Source organism: Amblyomma maculatum, unplaced genomic scaffold (genome assembly GCF_055883805.1).
Source record: "Amblyomma maculatum isolate TAMU_Amacu unplaced genomic scaffold, ASM5588380v1 scaffold_13, whole genome shotgun sequence".
NCBI lineage: Eukaryota > Metazoa > Arthropoda > Arachnida > Ixodida > Ixodidae > Amblyomma > Amblyomma maculatum.
In genome coordinates this window covers 26,619,982-26,647,355 of record NW_028146738.1, presented here as the reverse complement: position 1 = coordinate 26,647,355, position 27,374 = coordinate 26,619,982, and the positions used below count along the sequence as shown (strand labels likewise).

The window sequence follows — 27,374 nt, the reverse complement described above, 5'->3', positions numbered from 1 at the left end:
TGCTTTGTGCGACACTCGTAGCTCTGAGGAATATAATGAGAAACGTTCCACTTGGTTTATCAAGCGAGGCCATTCATCCATCACTCGAAAGGCTCGCTCGCCCTCATGCGTCTGAGCGTGACTGTTCTTTGCAGTCGTCCACGTTGCTCCCACGCCGCATGGAAAGGAACACGCGGACGCCGCGCGGATAGGGCTCACGCGTTGATCTAGTAGCGCTGTCGTTGGCTTTGAGGAAACATGCCGGGTTGCCAATATCGAAATACGAAATGTCAGCTGCTGTCATTCCCGCAAGGTTCCCTTCTTTACGTTTACAAGCACACCGTTATAACGGCCATAAGTTTTTGACGGCATCACGGTATTATGCCGGATAGCTTTGTAGCGGTAACATGAACGTTAAGGGAACACTTAAAGAGCAGCTGCACCACTTTTCGAAAATTTTGCGATATTCAAGGATTCAAATCTACATGGCCTGTAGGTAATGCATGCAAAGTGTTTTTGCGCTAGCATTCAAACTCATGACGTAATCGACGATTAAATCTCTAGCTTCTCCTCACAGCACTGAAGTTCTTCGGAGAAGCTCGGTTATGACGTCACGGACGGTAATCTTTCTGATGTTCGTCTCCTTCGCCCACGTCCTGCTGCGCCTGTTCTGTCTGTGCTAATCAAAATATTTAGGGCTTTGTTTTCGGCAGCCTTGTTTTTATTTCTTCAAATCAAGTGTGTCTATGCAGGAAACGTGCCGGTACCGTCAATGACGTCATCTTGCGTCCCCCACCCGTCGCTGTGCAGTGCGGTGAAGCCTGATGGCCGTCGCAGTTTTAATCGCGAATTACGCCAATGTTTCGCATGCTAGCGCCAATATATTTCGCATGCTTTAAGTGCAAGCTATAATCATTCAACCGCTAGAAACTCATCGAATTCTAAAACCGGTGCAGTTTCCCATTAAAAGCCGACCAGTGATAATTGTCAGTAAAATTACAGTACTAAGCTTAATGTGACTTAGTTGACTTTCCTTGTTCCACATAAAAATATGTATTTATTGCTGAAAAACAGAAGTTAAAAATTCAACACTTTATCCCGTGAGTCGGAATTCAAACGCGCGTTGTCGTTGGCAACATTGACTTTAACGGACTTCGCTATCGTCGAGTGAAATGCGATGACCATGTGATCTAGCGTCAGAGATCGCAGGTATTAGAAGGCATCGACATCATCGCTGTTTGCTTGTCAAAAGGGCCGTTGGCGGCGATACCCTTATATGATCTATTGATCTTTTGTAGAAAAGCTCAGTTTTCGTTGAAAGCAGGCTTTTTAACATTAGAACGCAGTTTTACGTAAATGCAGGCCGGTTGGAGTTTCTCCTCGGCATACCTTTAAAATGCCACTCTGCCCGAAGTGCTTAACCAGTCCTATTTGGCTTTTGCTGCATTGATTCCAATTAGTGCTGTTCAGGTAAACACCGCACGATAGAGATGAAAATACTTCACGCACGCATTCAATAACTGTTGAATATTTACTTGTTATGAACGTTGCGAGCGTTTTCAAGCACTGTTTTTGCGAAGCTCGTTTATTCCCGACTTTTTTACTCTTGCTGCCTTCCGCTCAGTATAAAGAAAGATTTTTGGTTGCAAAGGAGCGACTTGAAATGTGAAGGAGGTGTAGCAGTTTTGGCTGATGGCCAGAAGGCCAGAACAGTTACTGGAAAAAGTTAATTGCCTTTTCTCGCCGTTACTGTATGCCACTGCGTTGCCGATACATGGGCAAATGCAATATTTTATGTATGAGTGCATTTTCTTGCGGGTATCAATGATGGCTTGGCTACAACTGATGTTTACTGCATGTGACACCTTGTTACGGAGACCCTATAGTGGCTCCAGTCGCAGCTGGACTGCATGCCGTAAACTGTTAATCAGCAACCAATATGTAGTATTAATTACCTCTTAAACTTGCGAAAATGCCCTCTTGTTGGGACTTTTGCGTAACTGAGCTATTAAAAATGAAAGAACCCACTTAAAAGAGACACACCTTGTGCTCAAGACGCCAGCACGCACATCAGTTCAATCATCTGTGTTGATTTGTTCATTTTCAATGTATTACTGTTAGAAGAAAGGAAAGCTGTTGCTGTCTGGAGAGATGCCAGAAACAGGAGATGGCGGAGCTCGCGTTGCTAGCCGTCCAGAAGACTTTTTCTTTCAGTAACGTGCTATATATCACGTTCTGGATATGCCTTTCACTTTCAGCTCAACACGTGAATTCAATACGGTCGCCATAAATGCAAAACAGCCGTCTCTTCAGACACAGAAGAATTTCTCGGAATTACGCATTTGTGCTGGGCTGCGGCCGTACATATAAAGCCTAAAGCGCCGCCACTCGATGTAGAGTCCGCTCCGTTCACAGGCTCGGTGACCTTCACAATTTTAACAAAAGCTGAGCACTGTGTGGCGGGTGAGAGAATAAAAATAACAAATAAAGTGCAGTGATTATAGAGTTGGTAGCTCACACATCGATCTTCAGTGTTGATGCGAGGTTTCCATTCAGCCAGGCACCAGTACTGCGGTACTGACGAATGGGCGACGGTATTTCTCATCTTCAGGATGAGTCTGCATGCCGCTTCGACGTAAAAAATGCAGACCGACAGACTAATTTAGGGAGCTATATTCCGTCTCTTTTCTACGTTGCCTTTCTTTACCCAACACTTTCACAGGTTAAACGACACACGAAGTCAGCTTCTGGTAATTACTACAGGACAAACACCACATGCAAGCTAAAACCATGCACGATAAGTTTGAGAGGTAACAGTGGTGCTAATTTAGCCAAATTGGCCGAATGCGTAGTATATGCGATAGCATATCGTTTCACATTTAAGTTTTGGCTCGAGGCTAGGGTTTCCAGGTTAGACTTCAGGCCAAAGGTCGGCGAAATTTGTGATTGGGGACCTCAGTGGTAGTTATAAATTTTTATGACCGCTTAATGCACCACGAGAGGGCAAAGCGACGTTGGTGTGTTCTGGATCCACTGCATACGAAGAGAGTGGCAGTTAACTACGAAGCGTGTTCAGTTGCTGCGATAGCACAGCGGTCTCGTGCAGTGGGCCATCGAAGCTCATCTCTTCGAGACACCATGGGTTCAAAACCCAGGCCCAACACAGTTTGGACATGGTTATTTGACTTATTTCTGAAGGTCTACCTCGCATCAGGCAAAATGCAAATAACGGCTCATCGTCGGACTGAGAACTCGGGTCTAACGCAACAAAATTTTTGATTGAACAAAGCAAAACATCCGTAGAGCTGCACACAGCGTGCGAGGAAAACACGCCGTGCAGAAAAGGCAAGTCGTCGCTCAAAGAGTGATATGTGAGTAATGCCCGAGAAGTGGACATATGAAGCTTGACGCATACAAGGGCGCGTTAAAAGGTTATAAGACACAGCCATTTTATTTGCACAAGACACATTTTACACTTGTGTTTCCTTTGTTAATCTCTCGAGTTCCTCTTTGTCAATAATAAAAGTCGGAACGTCGTCCACCGGGACATGAGGAGTTCTTGACTGCAAAAAAAAAAAAAAAAAAGGCGGAACAAGTCACAGGTAACACTTTTCAAAACTGCAGAACAACGGCAGATGGGGCCAGTTGATGGTGATCAATGAACAGTGATCTAAACAGCGCTAGACGACGGGGAAAATAGAGAAGAGACGAGCACGGCGCTGGCTCGCGTTACTAAATCGACGAGAATTTAGATTAAACGCAATACAAGGTAACTCGAAAGTCAAGATATACTCGCTCGAAGAATGCGCTGACGGTGAAAACTATGTTAGGTTAGCGCCGTCGTCTAGCGCTGTTTAGATTACTTTTCGTTATGAATTCAAAACTGCGTTTCCGTAACTGTGCTGTTGTCGTCATCTATAAACATTATAGCAAGTCCTTGATGCTCATGGCATGAGTGCACTACAACAGTGTCTCATCCGCAGAAGCAATGGTTGGAAGTCAGCCAGGAATCTCTTTCACATGCGCGATTCTCCTGGAATTCAACCACTGATATGTAGGTGCCAGCTGTAGCGACATTAATTGAAACGTGAAGGGTACTTACATGCCTCTTATTTTTTTTTTTCTGGCTTCAAAATAATGGCTGCGACGCGTGTGCACCCAATTTGAGGCTTTTCGACGTTTAGAGTTCGTGCATTTACCAGGATAAAGGCTGAATAGGTCAGTAGCGGTCATCGTCTTTTGTTTTAGTTATTTTCAGGTACTGCCAACCTTATGCAAGGTCCTGGGCAAGAGATGGTGGACAAACCATACAAAGTATAAACAAGAATTTAAATTAAATGCAATACAACATAACTAAAAAATTGAGGATATACTCGCTCAAAGAATGTACTGACGATAAAAACCGTCATTTAAGCAGAGCTTTAGTGATACCAACATTTCCGCTCAGGTTGAAAGCGATGGGTGCCTGAAAAAGATGAGCTGTCAGAAAACGGGATCAGCCTCCAACAATAAGCAAGTTTCATTACACAAAGCTGCGCTGCAGCTACAACACAACAAATAAAGCTTGCAGAAAGGCGAGTAAAAAGCACAAAAACAGGTGCAGAGCCGATTAAAAAGTAATTTAGGAGCGTGAATGTGTCGAGCCTTGAACATCCAACAGAGGGCATCCAATGAATTCTATGGTTGGATACGACTTAGGTGTGCAGTAACGGAAACACGCTATTCCTCCACCACAGAAAGTAGTCGGTTATTATAGGGCTTTTCTGGCCACTCAAATTAAAAGCGCAAGAATTTCGATGCCTCTGGTTTGCTTGGTATCGTCAAATATTAAAAATTGATTCTGTTTACGCTTCAGCAGAGTAATACGCACGCCTTGTACGACTGCCCATAGTTAGCAACTGCCTTTTTTTTTTTTTTAAGTTGTACCATACCATAGTTACCCGCCGTCCGGGTAAAAAAAAAAAAGGAGTTCTTGAACACATGCGTTTACATGGCGCATTTCTAACCTTTTTGTCCAGGAATGAGCGAACGGCTCGCTCACTTGCAGGCTGAATATGTCGATGCCTGTTTTATCATTTTACAGCAAAGAAACAAGCTTTTCTCTCTCAGTATTTACATGTTTCCAGTTTTTCCAAATTAGCAGACTGTGAAAGACAGGCAAGGGATGTACGACGGTTGTGTATGAACCTCGCAAACTTCCTTTGAATACTTTCTAGCATTACCATGTTTTTAAACGTGGAAGGGTCCTAATGATGACAGCGTATTCCAATACTGTTCTAATGTATGTTTTGCGCGCCAACAGTTTTACTTCGGCGGGGACTTTCCCGAGTTCTTTGAGATGCCCAGGCTCCCACTCTGCACTATTCGTAACATAATATATATGCTGATTCCAGCTAAGTTCGGGCGTAGTTATGATCCCCATGTAATTAAAGCTTGACACCGATGCTACAGAATCATTACTTATGTAAAGGGAAGATTAGCCAAGATTTATATGTGAAGGTTCACGAAGCGAATCAAATATACGGAAGCAGAGTGACCTATCTTAGTGTTTCGCTATTACTGGTGCAGTGCGCCAACTGTACTAACTCCGTTCTCGAAAATTTTCCTACGACATCACTCCACTGATGCTGCGCCGTAGTCGATTGTTTTCTTTCTCTCGTATCTGCTATATTATTATCAATACCACCAGTTACCTCTTTAGTAATCACGTACTCTGACCAAATAAGCCTCCTTCCTAATTTATAGTGCACATTATTAAAAAGCGAATACATAATTACAGCTAACCTCCACATGTTTGGAGTCGTGCTGTTACAAAAGAAAGGCAGGCAGCTCTCTATTTTCCGTACCTGAGAAATTTATTGATCCCTAGCCTGGGGCTCAAATCTGAGGCCATTGATGACCGGGTCGCTGACCTTACTATGCATAAAAGCTAACTGGGAAGGCTAGCAGATGGTCTGCAGAGAACTACCAATGTTGACAGATCGTTTTGATTACACCGTGGGAATTCTGCTTAATAATGTCATTACGTCATCAACAAATGACATTTGTTTTCTGTCCACAGTCGCCGTCCATTCGTCAGAGGCATGCGAACAAACATTCGAATTTGTTCCTATTTGCGCAGGTGGGTTGATGTGGTCAAGGACCCGCATATTGCAACTGAACTGGCCTGAATAAAAGTTTCTGCCCTCTCATCAGCAGTGGAATACGACACGACTCCTGATCTGGGCTTTTGCCCACATCACATACCGTGGAAATTTCCCGCATAAATTGTTACCAGGACCTGTCGTCATTTAAACTCGCGATACAGTTTCTTCCAGTCCCAAGCGGGGTATACGCACCTTCGACTCCGATTCCCTCGGTGTTTGCTCCGCATTTTGGCTCTCATTGCGACGAGTAGTTTTTCTCCAAGCTGTTCGCAGCCGGTCATCGACCAGGTGTTCATGCTTTGAAGCGCTTTTTCGCCCGCCTGCAATGATTAGTGTAGCAAAGCACGCTTGTTTATGAATTATTCTTAGACGCGGCATTGTTGCGAATACATCTGACGCTAGTGCAGCGACATGGAGTCTTTGATGCCACTGTGCCAACTCTTTAGTCTCAGTCTCGCTCTATATTTCTTCTTGCCGTCAGATTCGTATAATGCCTCTGCTCCTTTTTTTTTTTTTTTTTTTTTTTTTTTTCTGAACGAAATCTGAAAGAAACTACGAGAAAGCAAAACGTTGACAGAGTGCTTTCGTCGCTATTTTTATTTGTCGTGATTTATGATTCACGATATTTTACACACTGAAGCAACACTATGGGCCAGGCCCGGGATTTCTTTCCGGGCGGGACCAAAGTAACTTCTTGCACCGAGTGGAAGAAAAAGTGCTGGCCACCGAGCTCTCGTTTTAATATAAAGGTCGCGTTGTAAAGAAAAGAACAATAATGCGCATGTCCTACGTCGCCCACTAATAACTAGATTTTTTTTTTTTTTGCATCTCCCAACGGTGCGTGCGAGGTTTTTAGACGAGGTTTTCTAAGTACTATAGGCAAGCAAATCGCTTGCCTATACTAGCGAGCTAATTTCGTTGAAATATATTGTAGAAGATGCAATATTAAGTTTAACAACAGTTATATGTGGACTTATAGAGTCACTATTTGACGTAACCATAAGACTTAACACGGTGTGAAAAAGAGGGATAGGATTTTACAGTGATGGTATACTGTCACGTGGGTGATTATGACAGTGTGGCAGCAAGAATTCAGCTGAAGTATTTCTAAGGGAACTGTTTAATAAGAGAACTTGTGCCCTTAAAAGAAATGAACTCGACAGCAGCAATAGCATGAAGGGCGCTGGGCGCTCGTCGGAGGTCAGACTCGCTGTGGCTCCCGGCCACTGTCAACAGAAAGGTCACGAAGAACTTTTATTGCGATAGCAAAATTACACCAGGTTTCGGCCCGTCGCGTAGTCCCGGGAAGGGCCACGTTTGACTTTGAACAGCCGCGAAGAAGACGAAGAAGAAGAAGGCTAAGACGAAGAAGACGAATACGACGAAGAAGGAGACGATGAAGAAGAAGACGAAGAAGACGAGGAATGCTCGGTCACCCGCAGCTAATGCTTTCGCTCCACATTCGGCTCAGCAGCATTGAACCCTTCTGATTTGTATGTGGGCTGGTAGCTTACGCTCTCGCGTGATACTCTTAAAGGGTGAGCTTAAGTGTCCCCAATAATGTAGCACCTTATACTAATAGGGCGTGATAGGGGAATAATGTAGCAGGCAAAAGAAGCATCCGCCGTTGCTATCGCATTTCAACTAGGGTTAACCACAGTTAAGCCACAACTAATTTTTTCACCTAATGCACGGAAAGCACCTAAGGCAATCTCGAACATCGCAGAATACCGCAGTTGAGTAAAGCCTATACCTCTCTCACAAGCTGTTTGCAGCATTGCGAAAGGCAGGGGCTACCTAAACAATCAGGAAGATGCGCCTTGGTTAGTCGGGATGACGCGCGCACCGTAATATTGCTCCTACACACCTGTCGCCCACGTCAATTCGGTGCCGGCATGTACCGTCGGAGCACAATCGTGCAGTGGGCGACATCCTGATTGGGCCATGTCTCCCCTGCCTTTCGCAGTGCTGCAAACAGCTTGTGAGACAAAGTGTGGCGTATAGGATCGTTCCAGAGACATCTAGTCGCCGCATGCCGGCGGCTTCGAGCATGAACAAAACTACGAAGCCTTGCGGCGATTTAATTGCTTAGCTTGAAGCAGGGTCCTGTAAACGTTTCTCACCTAAAAGCTCTCAACTCCACTTGTTAAAACACAGGCAATGCTAATCGCGGCAACCGTGAGAGAAAACGAGACGATTCAGTCATGACAGCCAGCGAGCGGGGAGGTGACGTATCGCAGGCAAGGAAAGCTTTCTGCGCATCGCTCTCGGCGGCACATGGCGGTTTGCAAGTGCCCTCTGTCACAGGTCTTGCGAGCAATGCCGTTTAGGTGTCACCAGGTGAGCGTCAGTAAATACATGTCACGGAACTTGTAGTTACCAAGTGTAGAATTGTATGCGGAAAGCGTTCCCAGTTGAAAAAAACTACAGAAAATTTTCTGATGTTACGACAGGATTTGTGTGCGGTTTTTGACGGGAAACCTGTTGTGACAACATAATATTTTGCAGTAACATCAGAAATTTCTGTAGTTACAGCAGAAAAGTCCTACAGACAACAGAAATATACTACAAAAAACTACAGAACTACAGAAAAGTACTACAGAAGTACAGAAAAATCTGATGGTTACGACAGAACTACAGGATATTTTGTCGTATTTTTGACACAGTTCTGTAGTGTTTTCGACTGGGTTATGCAACATATATTGCTTTGCATTTTTTTTTTCGATGATACATTGGCTGTGCCTGCACCCACGCAAACAAAGACAGCTTTCGCCCCAAGAAAAGAAAACGTTGATGCATCCGTGCCTCTACGGCGCAGATAACTTAATGTAGCCTGACGAGCGTCCTTCCGGCTTCCCGCCGCAGCGCCAGCAAGGGCGAGTTTATAATTGGCAGCACGCAGTGCGCTCGCCAGCCTCGAGACAGTGCCGCGCTGTAGCATCCGCGGCCACCCCTTAATCCCCGGCTGTCGCGGTGCACCAAACGCGAGCGGAGTGGAACAGACTTTCGGTCGCCGCGCATGGGGGCAAAGAAGCCGGGAGTCATCAACGGAGACAAAGGAAGCCATGCCTGGCAAACGGAGGCTTCGTTCGCAAGTCCGAGCAATGATCCGCGAAATAAATGAACTAATTACTTAACAGTGATTAACCTAGTAATCAGATGTATAGTCTAATCTGTCCCCACTTCCCGCGTAATCGTAAGAATAAAATCAGCCGAACCGATACATGATGCCTGATGTTATCATTTTTTCACAGTAGTGCGAACTGAATTTCCTCTTTTCTCGCGTATATTGGGCTCCAGTGAAGTAATCCATATTTATGACTAATCTGCGAACACCGAATTCCAAGACAAGCTGTCGACAGGTAGCGAAATTTGCAAGGACGTTTACTCGTTGACCTTGCAGGGTTTTGAAAGGCTGCGTAAAATGCGTCGTGAACATCTGTTTCGTGCAAATAACAACAAAAATGTATTTAAATGGAATATCAGCCATTAAGGGAAAAAACAACTAAAAATGCGTTTAATGCCCAACTAGCCAAGCTTGCTGGCATTTTCTTGAGTGCTCTGCATCGTTAAGCTAAGCAAGCGGCGAAGGCGACACTCAGTGTGTGATCATGCTCGAGTGTCGAAAGCATCCCAATGGTTGCTCGTGCAGAAACCACCGCATTGCTGCTTCCATAAAAAAAAATATATATATCGATATCCTCATTGCAGCAGAATGAAGACGTGTTATGGTCGGAATAGGAGCTGCTATAGCTATAGCCATGACAATTTTCGACACTGTTTGTTCGCGCTCAGACAGCACGTGCGTGCGTCACGAATTTGTAAGCCCACGTGACCAGGCTGAGTTGTCAGGAGTCTATATACAGTGATGTGACTGTCGAACTCGGCGTGCAAAAATCGAAACCAAAAATTGTTGAGATAGAAAATGCGATATTAAATTATTCGCTAGGAATCGTGAATTCTTTAAGCACTATCGCAAGCCGAAAACTTGTTCTCGGGATCTTGGAAGTTTTCAGAAAATAACATAATTTAGCCTAGTTAAAAAGGCATTTTCCTCATCTTGTCAACGCTATGCGCATAACTCGATTAACTTTTCTGGTGCAGAGGAAAGCCCAAGAGGCATAGCTTCGAACTAGAAGAAACCGTCGACATGGTCAGGATCAAAGCACTGCTTCATTACTCCCCGACAACCATGCGAGCCTTTTGAGTTGATTAATTTCGGACGTGACATGCATCGGTTTGACGTATGTTCATGCTGTAAGACATGCGTACTAATCCAATTGTAGCTGTTACATATTCCCGAATCAATACGTGCTATCTTATTATGCGACACTAAAGGTAGGCATTGGCTGCCTTTTCGGTCTTGGTGAAAGACCCAGAGTCTTAAAATGAGACCTTCCTCTAAATATTTCATCGCTTTTCGAGCTATGCAAGCTAATTATTCAATTATTTCATTCTTACGTTCTTTTTTACATAACGCATCGTCTCTCTCAGTACACGCGCTCAATTTATCACGATGCAAAGTCAGTCACCATAGCACCGTTTATTTCCATTTTCCAAGCCATCGCGATGGTTCTATGGCTTTTATGTTCGGCGTATGAGCTCAAGGACGTAGGATTGAATCAATTTTTGATGAAATTAACATGCTCGTGTGCTGTGTGATGTCACAGAGCGCTGAAGAATCCCAGGAGGTTTAAAATAATTTGGAGTCTTTCTTACAGCATATGTCTTAACCCACGTTTATCTTTGGGACGTTGAATCCTTCATAATATGCTATACATTATCGTACGATTACTTTTCCAATGTTGCCGTGTATGAAATAGCAGACCGCAGTGATCCGCGTCAGCCTTGTTATTACAACCCACCCGCTCTCCCTCTCTCTACTCGCGAAATGCGCACCGCTTCAGCGCCTAAAGCAGTGGGTATACCTGTGAAGAGGCTGATGGCGATTCCTATGAGGATGGTGGCGATGACGCTGAAGAAGCTGCTCCAAAAAGACGAGAGGCGATAAAGCATGAAGACATCTTCGTACCTGCGTCAGCAAGGAGAGAGTGGATTTTTCTTCGTTTTCTATAGTGGGCTTCTTAGGGACGCGAAATAATGCAATGCGACGGCTAACGTTTACGTTATAAGGGGAGCAGATATGCACAGCCACTTGGCCGTTCATGGCAAAAAACAAACAAACAAACAAAAAACAAACAGCGTAAATGACAATTAGAGACATAGTGGACGCATGTTCTTTGCTTGATGTGTGTGTCTACGGCACATGAACTTATGTGGCCCGAGGTGTTTATTTAAAGCGCTGCACAGTCTTTAGCCCATTTATTTCGCTTTTCTTGCTCAGACTCTGGTATTACTATTTAGGCCTTCGCCGCTGCTTTGGGTATGGCCAGAAACAGGTTTAAGGGCTCCACTAGACTGGCGAGCAGATCGAATTTAAATAACAGTAGCAGCGAAACTGACTTACCAGTGGCAAATGATATCGCACTTATGAGAGCTTTCCTCGGGTTACCATGTTTTTTTTTTATATATATATATGCTGATAATCGGGTAACGGAAGCGGTGAATAATGCCACAAAAACAACAACAAGAAAAAAGGCGTGAGAGCTCGGTCAGTAGTTGTATACGTCGTAGTGCATTACATGAAACTCTCACGCTTTTTGCTTTAACGCGTACTTGCGGCGCCTACTGAATAAGACGGAAACGCTATTTCGGAGGGCTAATGGAGCACAAACGTCCGAAAGCTGACACGCTTACGCTATGATACCGCTGAATACAAAAAAGTCGCATCTGACGCAATAAAAAAATTATATCAGCACATCTTCCCGTCTCTCCTCAAAGACAACCAAATAAATTTTGGAATGCGTTCAGCGGGAATAAGCCAAATATATTCGATCTTTCCGATAATAGCAATGCATCAACACCTGAGAGTGAGTGCTGCAAAGAGTTGGAAGGATTTTTGCCGATTTTTCTGAGCTTTTGCCCTGATCTCTACATCTATAGCTTTCTACCCATGGATTCAAAAACCGTTAGTGTACTATGTTTAATTGAAAGAGAAAATATTTCAGTTTCCTCGCTGCCGATGGCATAACAATGAAGTTCTTGGATAGTGCAGTAACCTGTTCGTCATTGATTCTTAGCGAAATCTTTACGCAGTCAATGCAGAGTTGCTCCAAGTCCCATGATTGAAAGGTAGAGAAGGCGGTTCCTTTAATATCAGGTAACATTGTTAACTTGTCTACCCAGCAAACTTCTTGAGCACATAGTTTACTTTCACCTTGTTACTTTCTTCGAATATAACAACTTTTCCATTTCTTGTCAACAGGGCTTCCGAAGGTATTTTTGTTCGCGCGAGACACAGCTCCCCTCTTTCGCATGTGATTTATTTCGAGCTTTGGATATCAAAGTTACTGTGGATTGTATTTAATTTGATTTTGCTAAGGGGTTTGACGCTGTTTTTTTTTATGAATGACTACTAATTAAACTCAGTGATTCAAATATTGACCATCAGGTATTGGGCCAGATTAAATGTTTTCTTTCCAACCGAAGCCAATGTGTATCAATTAATGGCTATGACTCATTTCTTATTTCCGTAACTTCTGGACTACCCCAAGGTTCGGCGTTAGGCCACTTCTTGTTTCAAATTTATATAATGATCTAATATTTTTAGCGCGAATGGAATATTTCAGGAGGTATAACCGGGCCTTCAGGATGTGCTCCACAGATACTGCGCCTTTCCTTTCATGTACACCAATTGCTAATGAAAGTATTATTAGGGTATGTAAAATGATAAACAGTGATGATGATAATTAATAAGAAATACCAACAAAACTCTAATGCATGATAATTAGTAGGATAAACAAATAAAATAAAAACTAAAAATATCAAGAAAATAAATAATATGACATTTTGCTGCGCGCCCTGGTTGCCTGCATAGGCGCACAGCGCAATTGCTACGGCATGCGAGACCACGCCAGGATGGCGAGTGAGCCGGGTTCTTCTACCGTCACGGTTGAAGAAGCGCGCCGTGTCCGGCGGGCTGAATTGGAACGGGAGAGAAGACGCCGTAAACGTGAATACGTGTCCTAATGTGTGTGTATATCCTAGAGCATAACCAAATCGAAACTTAAACCAAAAAACTAAAACAAAACAAATGCCGACCAACGGTTAACCGAAATAAACCGTGCTTTCGCATATCATCTAACTCGGTTTAACATTTGTTGAAACCCTGCTAATTTTTTCCATATAAACGTTGCTTGCAGATGACTGCGTGCTATATCGTTTAATTACTAATCTCTATTATGAAGTTTCTCTGTCTCCGCCTCCGCCAGAGTCTCCGCTAGCACCACAATTCAAAATTAACGCATTTGAATTGTGGTGCTGGCGGAGACTCCTGAGAGTTCCTTGTACTGCCAGAAGATCAAATCAGTTGATATTGTCGACTATAAACCCTGACTGCTCATTGACGGATCAAATTCTAAAGTTAAAGCTCAGCTACTTTGGTCATCTGATGAGAAGAGAGGAGTCGTTGGAGAAAGATTTGATGTTCGGAAAGGTTGAGGGTCACCGGAGAAGGGGTAGGCAGCGAACGGGATGGTTGGATAGCATCCTCGAGGCGCTGCAGATGAAGTTATGTGATGTTAGGAAGATAGTGAGATACCGGAAAGCGTGGCGTGATATGGTCCATAGGGTCACGAAGAGTCGGACACGACCGAACGACTGAACTGAACTGAACTGTTATGAAGCATATTTGCAATAGTTCTTGGACATACTTTCTTCATGGTCCAGCACACTACTAAACGCGAATACATGCGTGTGGCTGAACTCAGGATGGCACCACTCGCTATTTCCTTAATCATCTGTTTCATCGTACAAATATCGTACACGCAATCTCTCTTGGAAAACGCACATGAACTACGTATCTAACCAGGCTAACCGCACCATCGTCTCTTACGCCGCTATTTTGCAGCTGTAAACGGCTCCGTTAAGCTTGATTTGTGCAAGATGTGTAAAAGATCTTAACTGGAATGCGCATGTTGTATTTGGGGTCCTCATCAAATAATTATAACACTTGGGTCCAGAACCGTGCCGTTCGTTTTGTTGTTTAATATTAATGACGACAAGCAAGAGTATCTTCAATAAAATCGATCTTTGGTACTACAGTTCTTTCTCTGTGCGGCAAATACTTTCGCACCTTATTATCAAAGATCACTTCTTGCATCCTATATGTCCTCACACACTGATTGAACCCTCAAGGTAAGGATTCCGTAATGCCGAATCACCATTTACTTTAATCTGTTTGTTATCGAGCTCCAAATGACGGGAGCTACCTCCCTGCCTTTATTATTGCCATCACCGATGTCGAAAAGTTCATAGCAAATGCAGCTGATTTTGCACACCCTCTTCTCTGTAATGTCTTCGGGCTTTGAAAGTGTTGGGAATAAATAAATATTTTTTTGTGTTCATAAAACGTCGGCGAATTCCTTCTTAGAAAGCCGAAAGCGCTGAAATGTATATACCTTTGTTCAAATGCATTGCGAAAGAAAGCTTTGTTCCTTGACGCAACGCGAAACTGTGCTAGCTTGAAAGCTACAACCGTCAGCACCCTTTTGTCGTATGCCCGTCTGTACACATGCAACAATAACGAAATTAGTAATATCGCAATATAACCGTCGCGAATTATTACTCAAATGTTTTTTCTGCAGTTAATAGGCAGAAAGGTATAATCATGGCATATCCGGATAAAGAAATAATTTCATTCCTTTCATAAAGAATTTACCTCGGTTTCTAATACTAGTTGCATTGTTTACACAGCGATACAATATTAACGGTGGATAGTAGCCTAACCGTCCTAATGGGAAAATTCAGCTTGGACTTGACGACTTCATGATGCCAAAATGACATGCTATGTTTTAACCCCATGAAAACAGAACTAGCTTCATGATACTTTTACCCACATAAAAACATGCCATCACTACTCCGCGTACACGCCTGGGAATTCAAATCTTTCCCAATTCCGAATCTGCTCCATAACTTACACCCAACTTCACCCATCTCTAGATAACTACCACCAGACGCCCTGGCAACGACTCCAGACGCGCACCCTCCCGTCCCCTTATAGTGCGTCTACTACCACCACATCCTCACCGATCCCTCCTGCACCCTTTGCAACAACCCCACCGCCACCCTCGCCCACATCCTGTTCCAATGCCCGGCGGATCCTTCCCCGCAGGGTCTAGAGCACCGTACTACCTGGGAGGATTAGGAGACCCTGCTGCACTCTGAGGACCCGGTTCGGCAGAATATCGCCACAGACTGGGCTGCCGACGTCATGAACCATAGGAACAAACATTTGAATGTAGTGGGGCCGTGCGGGGGCCCAGGGGCATGCATGCCCCAAACTCTTGTTTTAATAAAGTTATTACTACTACTACTACTGGCACTCTTGTTGACACTTTCCTAATATTTCATTTGCACAACACGTCTATTAGCAGAAAAAAAGAATCCCTGTACAAGGGTGCAAGTAAAAAAGAGATATTACTTCCTGCAACATGTTTGTTTATCATTGTAGTGCTATTTCATCCACAGTCATCTCAATTATTGCATTTTATAATGGGATAGTACCTACGCCTGCCTTCTGTCATGCGTTTTCGTCAGCCTATGCAGATATTCTGCCTTGTCTACTTAGTCTGACCTTAATATTCCACCATTAAAATGCCCTGTTAAACTCATGTTAGGCATTCTCATGCACCGCACTCGCAATAGTAATATTCGAAAAATGTTTTTGCTGCTTTTCCATGTCGTTTCTCATTACCAGCTGCACCGGTTCTTAGAAAAACTAAATAAGCTACTAACAAAAGCGAACACTGAAAAAGCTAAGCGAATCGCTTTTATTTCCGCTCTATTGTTCGGAACTAATCAACATTAACTTTGAACCAGCTCGCTTATAGCACGCATTTCGCACTACGCTAGAAAGGAATTGCTCATTGCATCCGCCAAAGCGCAGCCACTCGGCTAAAAAGCCAAGGCGCCCGTGTGCTGTGCGATATCAGTGCACATTGAAGAACCCCAGGTAGTCGAAATTTCCGGAGCCCTCCACAACAGCGTGTCTCATAGCCTGAGACGCTTTGTGACGTTAAGTCCCATAAACCAAACCAATGTTTACTAATATAGAAAGAATTTCCAAACTGTTTTCATCTAAGTTTTGCTTGTAGTTTTATCTTGGTCATCTGCAAACTAGTCGATTTTTTTGTATCTATAATAGATCCCCCTGGGCCCTGACAGCTTATCATTGGCACATACTTCTGTGTGAATTTTTACGCAGATTTCAACTATCGTAATTTATCTAATGAAACCAGAACTCACACTGTGAAAGCAAATCCAACCGCTTAGCGGCATAACTAAACTGCGCCTCCATTGTCGCCCCCTTCTCTCTTTGAGCACACGTGTACTAGTATGTCACCATCTTTCAAATGATTTCGCGACTTTTCGACGTGACCGCGTAGAAATATGAAATGAGAATCATCAGAAATCCTTGTCGCGTTACGTTATGGTCTACGGGTTGAATAATGTTAGTACGTATGAACCTTGCAGCGTCCTCCACGTCGGTAATATTCTGTTCTGCCGCAAAGGCCGTGGTATTGTCAGGGCAGTGCTCCAGCGTAACAGGCATACGATCGGGAAGAATACCGCTGTGCAACCTTCCGATCATGTGCCACACCTGGAAGGCGATGGTAAGGCACGCGGCTGCTCCGGCTCCCTGCGTATGCATAGAGAGGCATCAAGTCTGTTATAGCATATACATATTATCGCAGTTCAAAGCGGATAATGGAGTGGCGATACAAGTTACGACGCTGCTCTATGCTGTATAGGACCTTTTAGTTGGAGATTACAAAGTAGCACTGCTGATTCTTATACGAACATTTAAAATCTTTGCTTGCAAGCGAAAGCACTCCGGTCAGATGTTTCCATTAGGCGTCCTTATGTGCACTGTCCAACTCGTGTTTTAGTTTCCCACTGAACGTAGCACCCTCTAAGAAAGTTTTGCATTTTGTGTGTGTGTGTGTGTGTGTGTGTGTGTGTGTGTGTGTGTGTGTGTGTGTGTGTGTGTGTGTGTGTGTGTGTGTGTGTGTGTGTGTGTGTGTGTGTGTGTGTGTGTGTGTGTGTGTGTGTGTGTGTGTGTGTGTGTGTGTGTGCGTGCGTGCGTGCGTGTGTGTGTGTGAAGGCATACACTCACTTTCCGGACCTTGCGCGAAATGCTTAAATATGTGGTTCCCTTTACAAGTGTCGTTTCTTTCTTTTTGTTTAACTATATAGTGTTAAAAGGTCTGCGTAGTATGACTAGTTTGCTGCGTTTGAATTGTCCAACTGAAGTTGTATTGCATTGCAATTACTCAGCATATGCATTCTATTGGCAACGTGATGACACTGTTTAATTCCATTTTGACACTTTTAGGACCAAATTCTGAAACACTCCTTGCCTAAGTGAGGCGGTCATAAAAGTGGTTGACCTTCTTTCGGTCAATTTTAAATGTGGTTTACTGAGGAGTACTTATTGAGGCCTTCTTTGTAGCGCCTTTTTCTTGACGTAAGTTCAACGCTACTGTCATGTTTCCTTAACTCGCTTCTTGACCGAAAGCGTGCTTCGTTTCCCAATTCACGCTAGCAGAGCGCGCAGACGAACATTCGCTACCACCCCTGCATAGCTGCTGCACTATAAAATATTGTAATAAGGAAGTGATTACTCATTGAAATATACTCAAATATTGTAAGTCGGTAGACCAACGATGTCTTCCTGGCAAGCGATTTAAAGTATTGAAACAATGCGTGCAAAACGCGGGACGAGCCCACGTAGGAGCGTAACTTGAAGGTCGAAATACAAAAATATTTTAACTACGGAACAAAACTTCTCGACGCCAGACGCGCATATCTTCACTCCTAGTACCTCCTTACTTAACGAGCGGCCAAGGAAAGTTCGTAAATTACATGGCTTCCTTCAACGCTTCCCAGAGTTGAGGAAGCATGGAGGGCTCCTCGTGTGAGGCAGGGAAGTCACACAAGCTAAGGAGCATTCTGAAATTTCGCCTCTAGTCTTGATATCCGTGAGCTGCATATACTGATGTATATTTGACCTGCTGTTTGAAGACGTATCTATATCGTAGTTTTCCTCGTTTTTCTCTTTTGTGGGAAGTATTGCTTCATTTATTCCACCGACTGCACTGGTCATACTTCGGCGTAATCGACATGTGAAATGATAATGGATTTGATAGAATCCTCTTTCTCGGCGTCTTAGCTTATAACAATCGAATATCAGTATTTGATAGCTCGCGAAAGTACGTCATGATACGAAAAGGCAGCTGTACGAATGCAATATATTACACTGTTCATGTATTCTCACTCATAAGTACAATATTTGAAAGATTATGTACAAGCGCTATCACCTGAGCGGTTCTGCTTTCCGATATTGTACTTAAATATACAACAGTATAAAATCAGTGCGTTATCTTGTATTGCTACTGTTTCGCATACTTACGTATTTTCGAAAGTTATAAGTTACTGGTAATCGATTAGTATAACTTACGGCGACGATAGAAAGCACTCCATGAACTCCGCAATTACTTCGAAAAGCGGTTATGGCAAAATATGGCACACTTTTTGGCGGCTAGCTTTTCGTTGTCGAATTCGAGAGAATTTTCAGCGGAACGAGAATTCGCGTATTATTACGGAAAGAAGCATGGGGCGAGCGCCAACAACTGAAAATTTAAATGCTAGGAAAGTTGGTACACTTGCCTTCGAGTTGGCGAAAGGGAACAGAATGGCCAACACGAGGAGACCGACGAAGGGCCCCGTCACTGCGCTGTTGATGAGCAGGAAGATCTGCCAATAAACAGTGTCATCTTAAGCAGCCATAACAAATAGGCGCCATAGCTATGGCTGAGAAACTAGCAGTATAGGCGGGAAAAAACAATCCGGCGATTTTGGCGTATTTTTATCGGGACTTGCGCTTTTTACGACCACTCCACTTTTCTGGGATCGACAAAGAGGTAATAGTAAAAATAATCGCTAGGGCATGTTAGCATCATCCGTCTCCACGAAAGTTGCGACTTCTCTCCTCCTTGTTCCCATGTTGTTCCTCCACACTACTTCCAGGTTTCCCGACAATGTCAAAGATAGTGAACTGTTTTTCGCATAAACTGGTGATACTTGTGAAGAAACGCAGCACATGCGGGCAGTTTTTTTGGCGTGTCGGTGGCGGGCTCTGTTCTTTCTGTTTGCACTTGATATCACCTATAAACAAAGCTCGGATAACACACTAGGACAGGTGCGCAAGGCTTTTCTCGTGTGACGCACGGCTGATTTTAGCCGGCGCGTCGAACTCGATTTGCAAGCGCATAGACTTTGACTTATCACGAACCGAATTCCTCGCGCGAAAAACATTCTTCATCCGGTCGCCGATATTTACAACGAGTACTAAAGGTGACAAGTTGACACCGTTATAGTGCAAGCTAATAAGAGCTAGAAGAGGAAGGAACATAAACACCACCTTTCTCTTCGTACTTATGTAATTGTGCACATAACTATGCTATTTCTGCCTGAAGAGGTGGCACGGATTTTAATACTCTTTAATTAAGCTTCCGTGGTGTGATGTCGCTTGCTAATGTCTGCAGATTAGTCAGTTATGTCGGAAGACGGTGCAGACAGGACGCTGCTATTCGTATTTTTTTATTGCCCACTCTAACGTTTCTCTGTAGATTGACTGTAGCACCCCCCCCCCCCCCCCCCCCCCGCCTTCTTGCCCTTGTCCCCTCCTTTTCTCTACGTTCGTTTCTTCATCATGAGCAGAGTTTTAAAGCTTGACGAAAAGGCGTTTGTTCATTAGTACAGCGCCGTGTTAGCACAATGCTGGCAGCACGTGAATTAACACAGTCTGTGTTTCTGACCAACGCAGAAATTGCAGTTACCCGAAATTCTTATTTCGTATGGTCGTAATCTACGCTCGGCTGTTCAGAGCTTCACCAGTCTACCACATTCGTGTACTGGTGTACAGCGTGTACTTACTCTCATTGTAGAGCCAATGAAAGGAACCGCCAGGCTGTAAGCAGTCATAATTATGCCAGATGCAAAGGCTGAAAATGAGCATTTACAAGAGACTACGAGTTATACAGCACTGATAGCATTCTCGCTACAAGTTGGATGTACCGTGATGGAGAGAAAAAACTTGTACGCTGTTTTCCAGAGGTTTCGGGAATACATGACACTTGGCAGAAAGAACGCTGAGCTCAGTGCTCGGCCTCCTGCCACGGGGTCTGGAGATTTTAGACGCACCTACATGCTTTACCTCGCTGTCAAGAATGTCTGAAGCACCATGGTCTGAAGATTAGATATCGCGACACTGAGTGCACTGCCTTGCTCAGCGGTATTTCCTATCGTACGCATAGTGGGGCAGGAACACTTGAAAAGCGCTGTGCATACCATCAGGACGTTGAGCGATAGTTGGCCATATGTGGGATGTGGACAACCTTTCAAGCGATTCATGACTGGATAACCTGCCTGCTGGCGGTGAAGAACGCTGCCTTCAGAAACCTGTTTGTTGCGCGAAGGCATGCTTAGTGAAAGTGAGATGAAAGCCGATTTTGAAGCTCTGCATGAGGCGGTGGGGATAGGTATGCCATAAATCGTTAAAGTACCTTGCGTGAGCTTTAATCGGGACCAGAAAATATGGCATGTGCTACGAGAAGTTTGAGAAAATGTAGTACGCGGCTAAAACTTGAGACCTTGCGGCGAACAGCTCACCGAGTGCTTTTGTCGTTGTAGCAGCCCACTTTTCAGTTATCGGAAAGTACTGCGCAACCACGTCCACGTACAAGACTGCTGCTTGCGAGTTGATGATGGACGAAGCAGCGCTGCGACACGGTGGAGAAAAAGGCCTTGGAAAAGTTCTTTTTTGTTTTAATCACATGACACATTTGTTCGGATATGGGCAAGCTAACGGGGATGTGGGTAGTCGTCCGGTAGCTCTATTTTGTGATGCACAAGCACAGAAAAAAAGTAAGGAGACACCATAGGCGCGATGAGATGAACACTGTTCAATCACGCTTAACGGGAACATGACTCCGCGTCGCGGCGCACGTGCGGAGCAACATTGTGCCCAATCCAGTAGCAAATTCATGCAAAATGGCAGACGCGACGATGCACCACATCGAGGCTCCGTATACCCGTGCGCCACTCTGCATCGACTCGTGGCCGGATTATATGCACAGGAGTTAAGCACGTACGTGGTCACGCGGAGCCGTGTTCCCGCTAAGCGTGATTGACACTGTACCAATACGTGTGCCTCCTGTGGTGACTTCTTTGAAAGAGCTGCTTACGAAAACAATACACCCGGAAAGAAACAAAGCGTTTGCCGGTTAACTATTTCTTTGCACAGATCTGTTATTCACATTTGAAAGTACAGCTCGCGGCTGTTGATTGCCATACTGGCAGAAATGGATGTTAGTGCCTGGTAATAACACTGGCTACTTCTTGGCGCATCAGTGGCAGGGCATACAACATCGAGGAAGAATGACTAGTTATATAAAATGGTTATGCTGGCATGAGAATCAAGAGTAGCCATAAAAGCGTGCTGCGGTTTGATCGATGTAAGCTAGAGCGTGCAGGATTACCTATGAATACTGGATAGAAGATTTCTTTCTGTGGCTAGCGCGAACAAGATACACAAAATCTTCAATTATATCTAGTTTAGTTCTTGGCGGCTCTTCGTTAACAAAAATTAGGCGTGCACCTGAAGGCCTCTTTTTGTTCTATACGAGGCTATTTCATCGCATTGGTATTCTTCTACTTTTTTGTTTTTACTTTAAGCTTAGGTAGAGAACAAAACACCGATGAAATGTCAGATGCTCTTAACGAATGCGCTTGCTTGTGACGCTATGTTACCTTTTCATCAGTGGTCTTTTTACCTTCTTGTGTAATCAGTCGGTATGTTAGTCATCTATTCTAAGCTACTGTAGCATAGAGTATGTCAGAGGCCCCTTGTAGGTTAGGCTAACTTCGGTATACTTTGGTATACGAACACAGGAGATGATAAGACAACTACTTGCTGTCAGATGTCTCGGCTCACCTTGTCGAGGAACTCACAACTCCGGCGAGAAAGATACCTGAAAAACCAAGCAGAGGCGCCAGCTCCCTCTTCACGTAGAACGGAAGGAGCTGGAGGGCAGGCAGTTTTATAGTCCATGTCTAATCACTTAATAAGCTGGCCGGATGCTATGGTGCAGGGCTTAGGGCGGTTTTACCTGGTCGAGGTTTGATATGGACTTCGACAAGAGGGGGTCGCAGTCTCGAAAACGGTAAATCATGGCAGCCGCTGCCGCCATTAGCACCAGGTAGTATAGCGCTGAAAACAGTGATCCAATGATTGCTGTCCTGCAATAAATAGACACGTGCATGATAATGGCAAATGGCCTGCGTTACGACAACTTTCTCTCGCTGCTTTAAGTTTCCATCCTCACTTCGTGTTGGCATTCTATAACTATATATATCGAGTATAAGCTGCTATAAAAGAAATTCGCTGAAATAAGTTACATGTTTCTGTGGTGAAAATGACTCCGCTGGCCAACAGATTGACAAGTTCTGCAAAAAAATAGAGGGGGGGGGGGAGGTGGCTTTAGGAGTATGACGGGGCAGCTTTAATGACTTCCACCTTCCGGCTCCCCTTGCGGACCCTCGTTCACGTACATGCATTTAGTTACTCACGTGTCACCAAAAGTTTAATCTATGCCTCTATTATTCTGTACATACTAATCAGCAGACACTCGTAACCTACCACATTTCGTGAAAGGCCACCCGACATAGAAGGCTTTAACAAAACCCCGAGGACGTTCCTGCTGGGCCTAGGGGCAGTGTGTCTCGCTTAGGATCTAAGTGTCCTTTAGGGTCGCATTCTGTTCTTGCCCTCCCATCACAAAGCAATGTCCAAGTGGGCAGCGCCGGCCAAATCGGCCATGTTGTGTGGCCTCGTGACGTCACACAACCCGGCAACCAGTCAGTGCATGGCCAAGTCACCTGCCAACAACTACCTGCCAGGGCATGCTCGTGATTTATCATCCTAACGACGACAGCACCAAACGCAGAGTTTTCTGGTGGGGCCTCTAGCGATGTTGCGTTAATAATTTATGCCTTTGAATTAACAGCCACACAGGGGTGAGGGGAAGGGAGGTATCTATTAAATCTCCTGCTCATTAATGTCCTTTGCAATGAGGAGACGCCAACCAACTCTTAAGCGGTCGCATAGTAGCTGGACAGAATGAGGATGGCAGGCATTTCAGCAAAGAGGACTAACGACCAGCAACAGGCCACTCGTATAAAGATGCAGCAGCGGTAGGCAGTCACTGATCGTAGAGAACCTCAGCAGCGGCGAGCACTTAATGCCTGGTCACGAACGACGACTGATAAGCACTTCATTCGGCTGAAATTACTGATCACTCATATTGTTTGCTTCATTTTTGATTTTGCTCCGTCGGATTACGTTCCCTCCAGTTTCTACGTCAGTCTTCTACATATCTGCTCACTGTTCAAGATGGGTGTGTGAATGAAAAGAAAGACAGATATAAATATTATTTGCTGTTAGCTTTCCTTTGTAGCCGTATGGCTGCGCTTGGGTAAACGTCACTGAATAATTACTCCCTTATTAGAAATCTGCACCACCTTGGGGGATTCCCCTAAACCTCTCACCAACACAATTACCACTTCGAGTTATAGATCAATTCGCTCTCACCCCACCATCTGTTGTGCAAGCCGTCCTGGTTAGCTCCGTCGGTAGAGCGACTGCCCCAGAAAGACGGTGGTGCCGGGTTCGATCCCCGGATCAGGGCGAATTTTTCTTTAAAAACGAAGTTTCTGAGATAGCTGTTAGCCTTCCTTTGTAGCCGTATGGCTGCGCTTGGGTGGACGTCACCGAGTAATTACTCCCTTATTATAAATAATAACAAGGCGATGTAGTGCACTTTCCTAGCAGACACTTTTATGTTTGGAAATGCAGCAGTTTAGGAGAGGGAAACAAGGAAAGAGGCGGCATACTTTGAATAGCGCGAGATGCATAAAGAAAAATCTACTTTTTAACAGGTTTTCCGCCATAGCGACGGTGCAGATACCTTTGCGCAGAGTTGAGGTTTCTGGAGGCCAGGTATCTCTGCAGAACCATCTGGTCGAATCCAGCCCGGTAGAGAAAAGAAGCGGCCCCACCCACTAGGCAGGACCACACGTTCTCCTCCTTCGTCAGGTCGAAGCTAACACTGGGAGGAAATCAAGGCTCAAAACAGTCTACATTTGCGCAACGTGCACACCAGATGGTTTCATCAAGAACTCAGGTTTCTGCCTTCTCAGTGTGGCATTGCGCTTAAAAATAATTTAGTACAGCGAATGTTTGAGCATCTCTCCAGCACCTTTAAAATCAGATAAAAATAATCAGATCATTCAACCGCATAGTTCACGTGGCAGAGCGTGAAATCTTTCAGACAAACGCAGGACATCTTTCAATTAGCTGCGGTTACTGTGTTATATCCAGTTACTTTTTCCGTAATAAATTATGAGCCCAAAGAGCGCGTGCTGTATATAAGCTTGTGAACAATGAGGGTTATTGCAGGCTGGATATTTTAGTTTTATTTTCTGCACTGTTCACAACCTAATCTCATAAAGAATGGTTTGAGAAGACTTTAGATGTTCGCAAACATGAAGAGAGTTCTCGGCTTTTTTTTCTTGAAGACTGCTGTTCAGCACAGGAGATATGTATTTTTTTTTTCTTTTTGAAATCGTGAATACCTTATTATACAACACAAAACCCACCGCAACTAAGTCGAGACGTTCTCAGAACAGAGTTTGTTTTACTTTAGCGATGATAGACCGTCAAAGTGTGCTGTATGCTTACTCTAATATGTATTTGTTGACTTGAAGATCCTCCCATGGGCGCACTGGTAGACTACCGACGACAGAGTCGTAGGCGACTTTACCAATGATAACCAGTGGCGCCAGCATGGTGATCAGCGCCTGCAGGCAGTCTGTCCACACGACACCTCGAAGCCCCGCCTGCGGGAGGAACAGCAGATCATCATTTGGCCACGCTTAAGAGAGCGGCGTCACGATTATTTCGTATGTACCATTTGCACACACACAAAAAAGAAAGGAATGTGATGTGACTGCCAACTCGGAATTGATTTTTTTAAGCAATCATCTCTTTTATCTTCGTTTTGTGTGCATTTTTGCTTTCATTGTATTATATCCATTATGATCGGTCACTTTGTGGAAGTACTCAGAAAGGGCGTGTATGCCTTCCACTGCTGTTGCTTGTACGGAGGTCGAAGGCTCCTCAAGCTGCTTGCATACAGCTTTTACCTCAGTTTCCTCTATCCGTAAGAATGAAAAATGAATGAATGGACGAACGTTCGGAAACTCAGTTCGTCTTTAAAGGTCGATATTAAACACGCGACCATTAACAGCTCCACAAACAGAGGCGAACGGCCGTTTAGAAACGGCGATAGCGTATTTGACTTATTCAACCGAAAATTGTCACCGTACCCCAGAACTGAGAACCGTCCGTAACCAAGAAATATGTTGAAAAAATTCACAATTTATTGCCGTTGAGGCTCGAACCCGTACCCTCTGCATGACAGAAGGGCACGCCACAAAGGGTGGTTGGTACCAAGCGTGTTAAAGGGGCACTATAGTGAACGTGTTGTGGTGCGCGTGGCTCTCTAACGTGTGTTTGGGATGTGTACTGATGTTACAGTAATAGTAACTTTGAAAATTTAAGGAAGTTAAACAACAAAAAAATCGACGCTCGGCGACGCTTGATCCTCATGTGCCTGGGCGCCACAGCGCACAGCTCATGGGATGAAGCGTCGGCAGCAGAACGTTGACAAGACACGTACTTACGACTGCTGCGTAATAGGTCCCAATGAGGCCAAACATGACGCTGGCTACTGTGACCGGTATGCCGAAGACTAGAAAAGAGAAGCAGCACTAGTTTAGCGGCTAGCTGGTGATAGGAGTCCATGACTTACTCGTCGATGATGTGAGTGCAGCGGAGAAGATCAGAGCTGCGCCGACGCTTTGCTGAAAATAGACCTTGTCAGGTAAACAGGCAGCGTTGGCTGCCCTATATGAGATATGTGATGGACTTTCCACTTATCTTGAAGCGAAAGTTTGAAAATAGTATCTGTATACTTATTTAGAATAAAACACATCATTGGTGGTAGTCTGTCCACTAAGAATGCTAGTGAACAACGTATGTCAGATTAATTTAGCAAGTATTTAACTGCTGACTCGACAGCTTATTTCGAAGTGGGAAAAGAAACGTCCGAAAAAGTGCATGTGAAAATCACGCTGTCTGTGCTGGAGGGCCTGATTATGAAATTCAGCGCCTGGCATGGAGTGGCCGCTGTTATTATGGCCACAAGTTGGCGTAAGATGCCGCAATCCGGAAGAGTGGGAGGGGATCGGCTCCATTCATTTAGCGCTTCGTTGCGATGCGCAAATTGCGCAATTTGGTGTTGCTGTTGACGCTTTATCCCCGTTATTTCGCAAGCTGTTTGGAGCCCGAAAGATAAGGGCGAATTCAGCCAATGGGGATAGTACGCATTACATGATTGTACTGCTTTACGCTCCTGTCCCCGACGGCGGCACAGAAGGGGAGGAGCACATTCATCAGAACTAATACTGGGCGAGTTGATTGGTGTTGAGCATTTTTGCACAGCGTGAAAAACGAAGACCGGGGAAGAAACACGCGCAGACAAACTAAGCGCGTGTTTCTTCCCCGGTCTTCGTTTTTCTCGCGGTGCAAAAATGCTTAAGCTCATTCGTGTTGTGCGCGTCATCCAGGTTAGCCCAGATTGTCCTTGCCTTTCGTAGTGTTGCATACAGCGAGCATAGCACTACAGGCTTTCGAACGTTTCCTTTAACTGCCCAGAATAATTTAATCTTAAAGCCTGACTGTAATATTAGTTAAAAAAAAATCATTTTTGACGCATTAGGATACCACCAAGAATGCTCATTTAAGCCTAAATGTTGCGTAATAAACCATCTTAACGCACTATTAACTGATGCTGTGGCCTAATTCCCGGTTCAGTGCGCACCACAGCATTGAGAACTGTTGCAAAGGATATGAGTTTTAGATTTCTCACAGATCGTCTGAAGGAGTAGTTGCTTAACGACCATGCTCGCTGGAGGCTGTTACGGTCAACATTAAGTAACTGCATA

At 44.5% G+C, this 27,374-nt stretch overlaps 2 protein-coding genes across 2 annotated transcripts in view; one reads left to right on the top strand and one right to left on the bottom strand.

Moving 5' to 3' along the window:
• Nucleotides 1-27,374, top strand: part of LOC146172407 (zinc finger CCHC domain-containing protein 24-like) — a 224,113-nt gene that overhangs the window by 6,455 nt on the left and 190,284 nt on the right. The gene's annotated exons all lie outside the window — the stretch shown is intronic.
• LOC146172418 (sodium-dependent multivitamin transporter-like) overlaps nt 3,411-27,374 on the bottom strand; it is a 31,852-nt gene continuing 7,888 nt past the window's right edge. The window contains exons 3-15 of the mRNA XM_084585826.1: nt 26,180-26,231; nt 26,052-26,119; nt 25,048-25,205; nt 24,275-24,415; nt 22,418-22,547; nt 22,243-22,331; nt 20,919-21,028; nt 20,184-20,251; nt 18,911-19,001; nt 16,712-16,880; nt 11,054-11,157; nt 6,318-6,445; nt 3,411-3,542 (exon numbers count right to left, since the gene is read on the bottom strand). Of these exons, the coding sequence (XP_084441952.1) occupies nt 3,450-3,542; nt 6,318-6,445; nt 11,054-11,157; nt 16,712-16,880; nt 18,911-19,001; nt 20,184-20,251; nt 20,919-21,028; nt 22,243-22,331; nt 22,418-22,547; nt 24,275-24,415; nt 25,048-25,205; nt 26,052-26,119; nt 26,180-26,231 (1,401 nt within the window). The 3' untranslated portion in view covers nt 3,411-3,449. The remainder of the gene's footprint in view (nt 3,543-6,317; nt 6,446-11,053; nt 11,158-16,711; nt 16,881-18,910; nt 19,002-20,183; nt 20,252-20,918; nt 21,029-22,242; nt 22,332-22,417; nt 22,548-24,274; nt 24,416-25,047; nt 25,206-26,051; nt 26,120-26,179; nt 26,232-27,374) is intronic.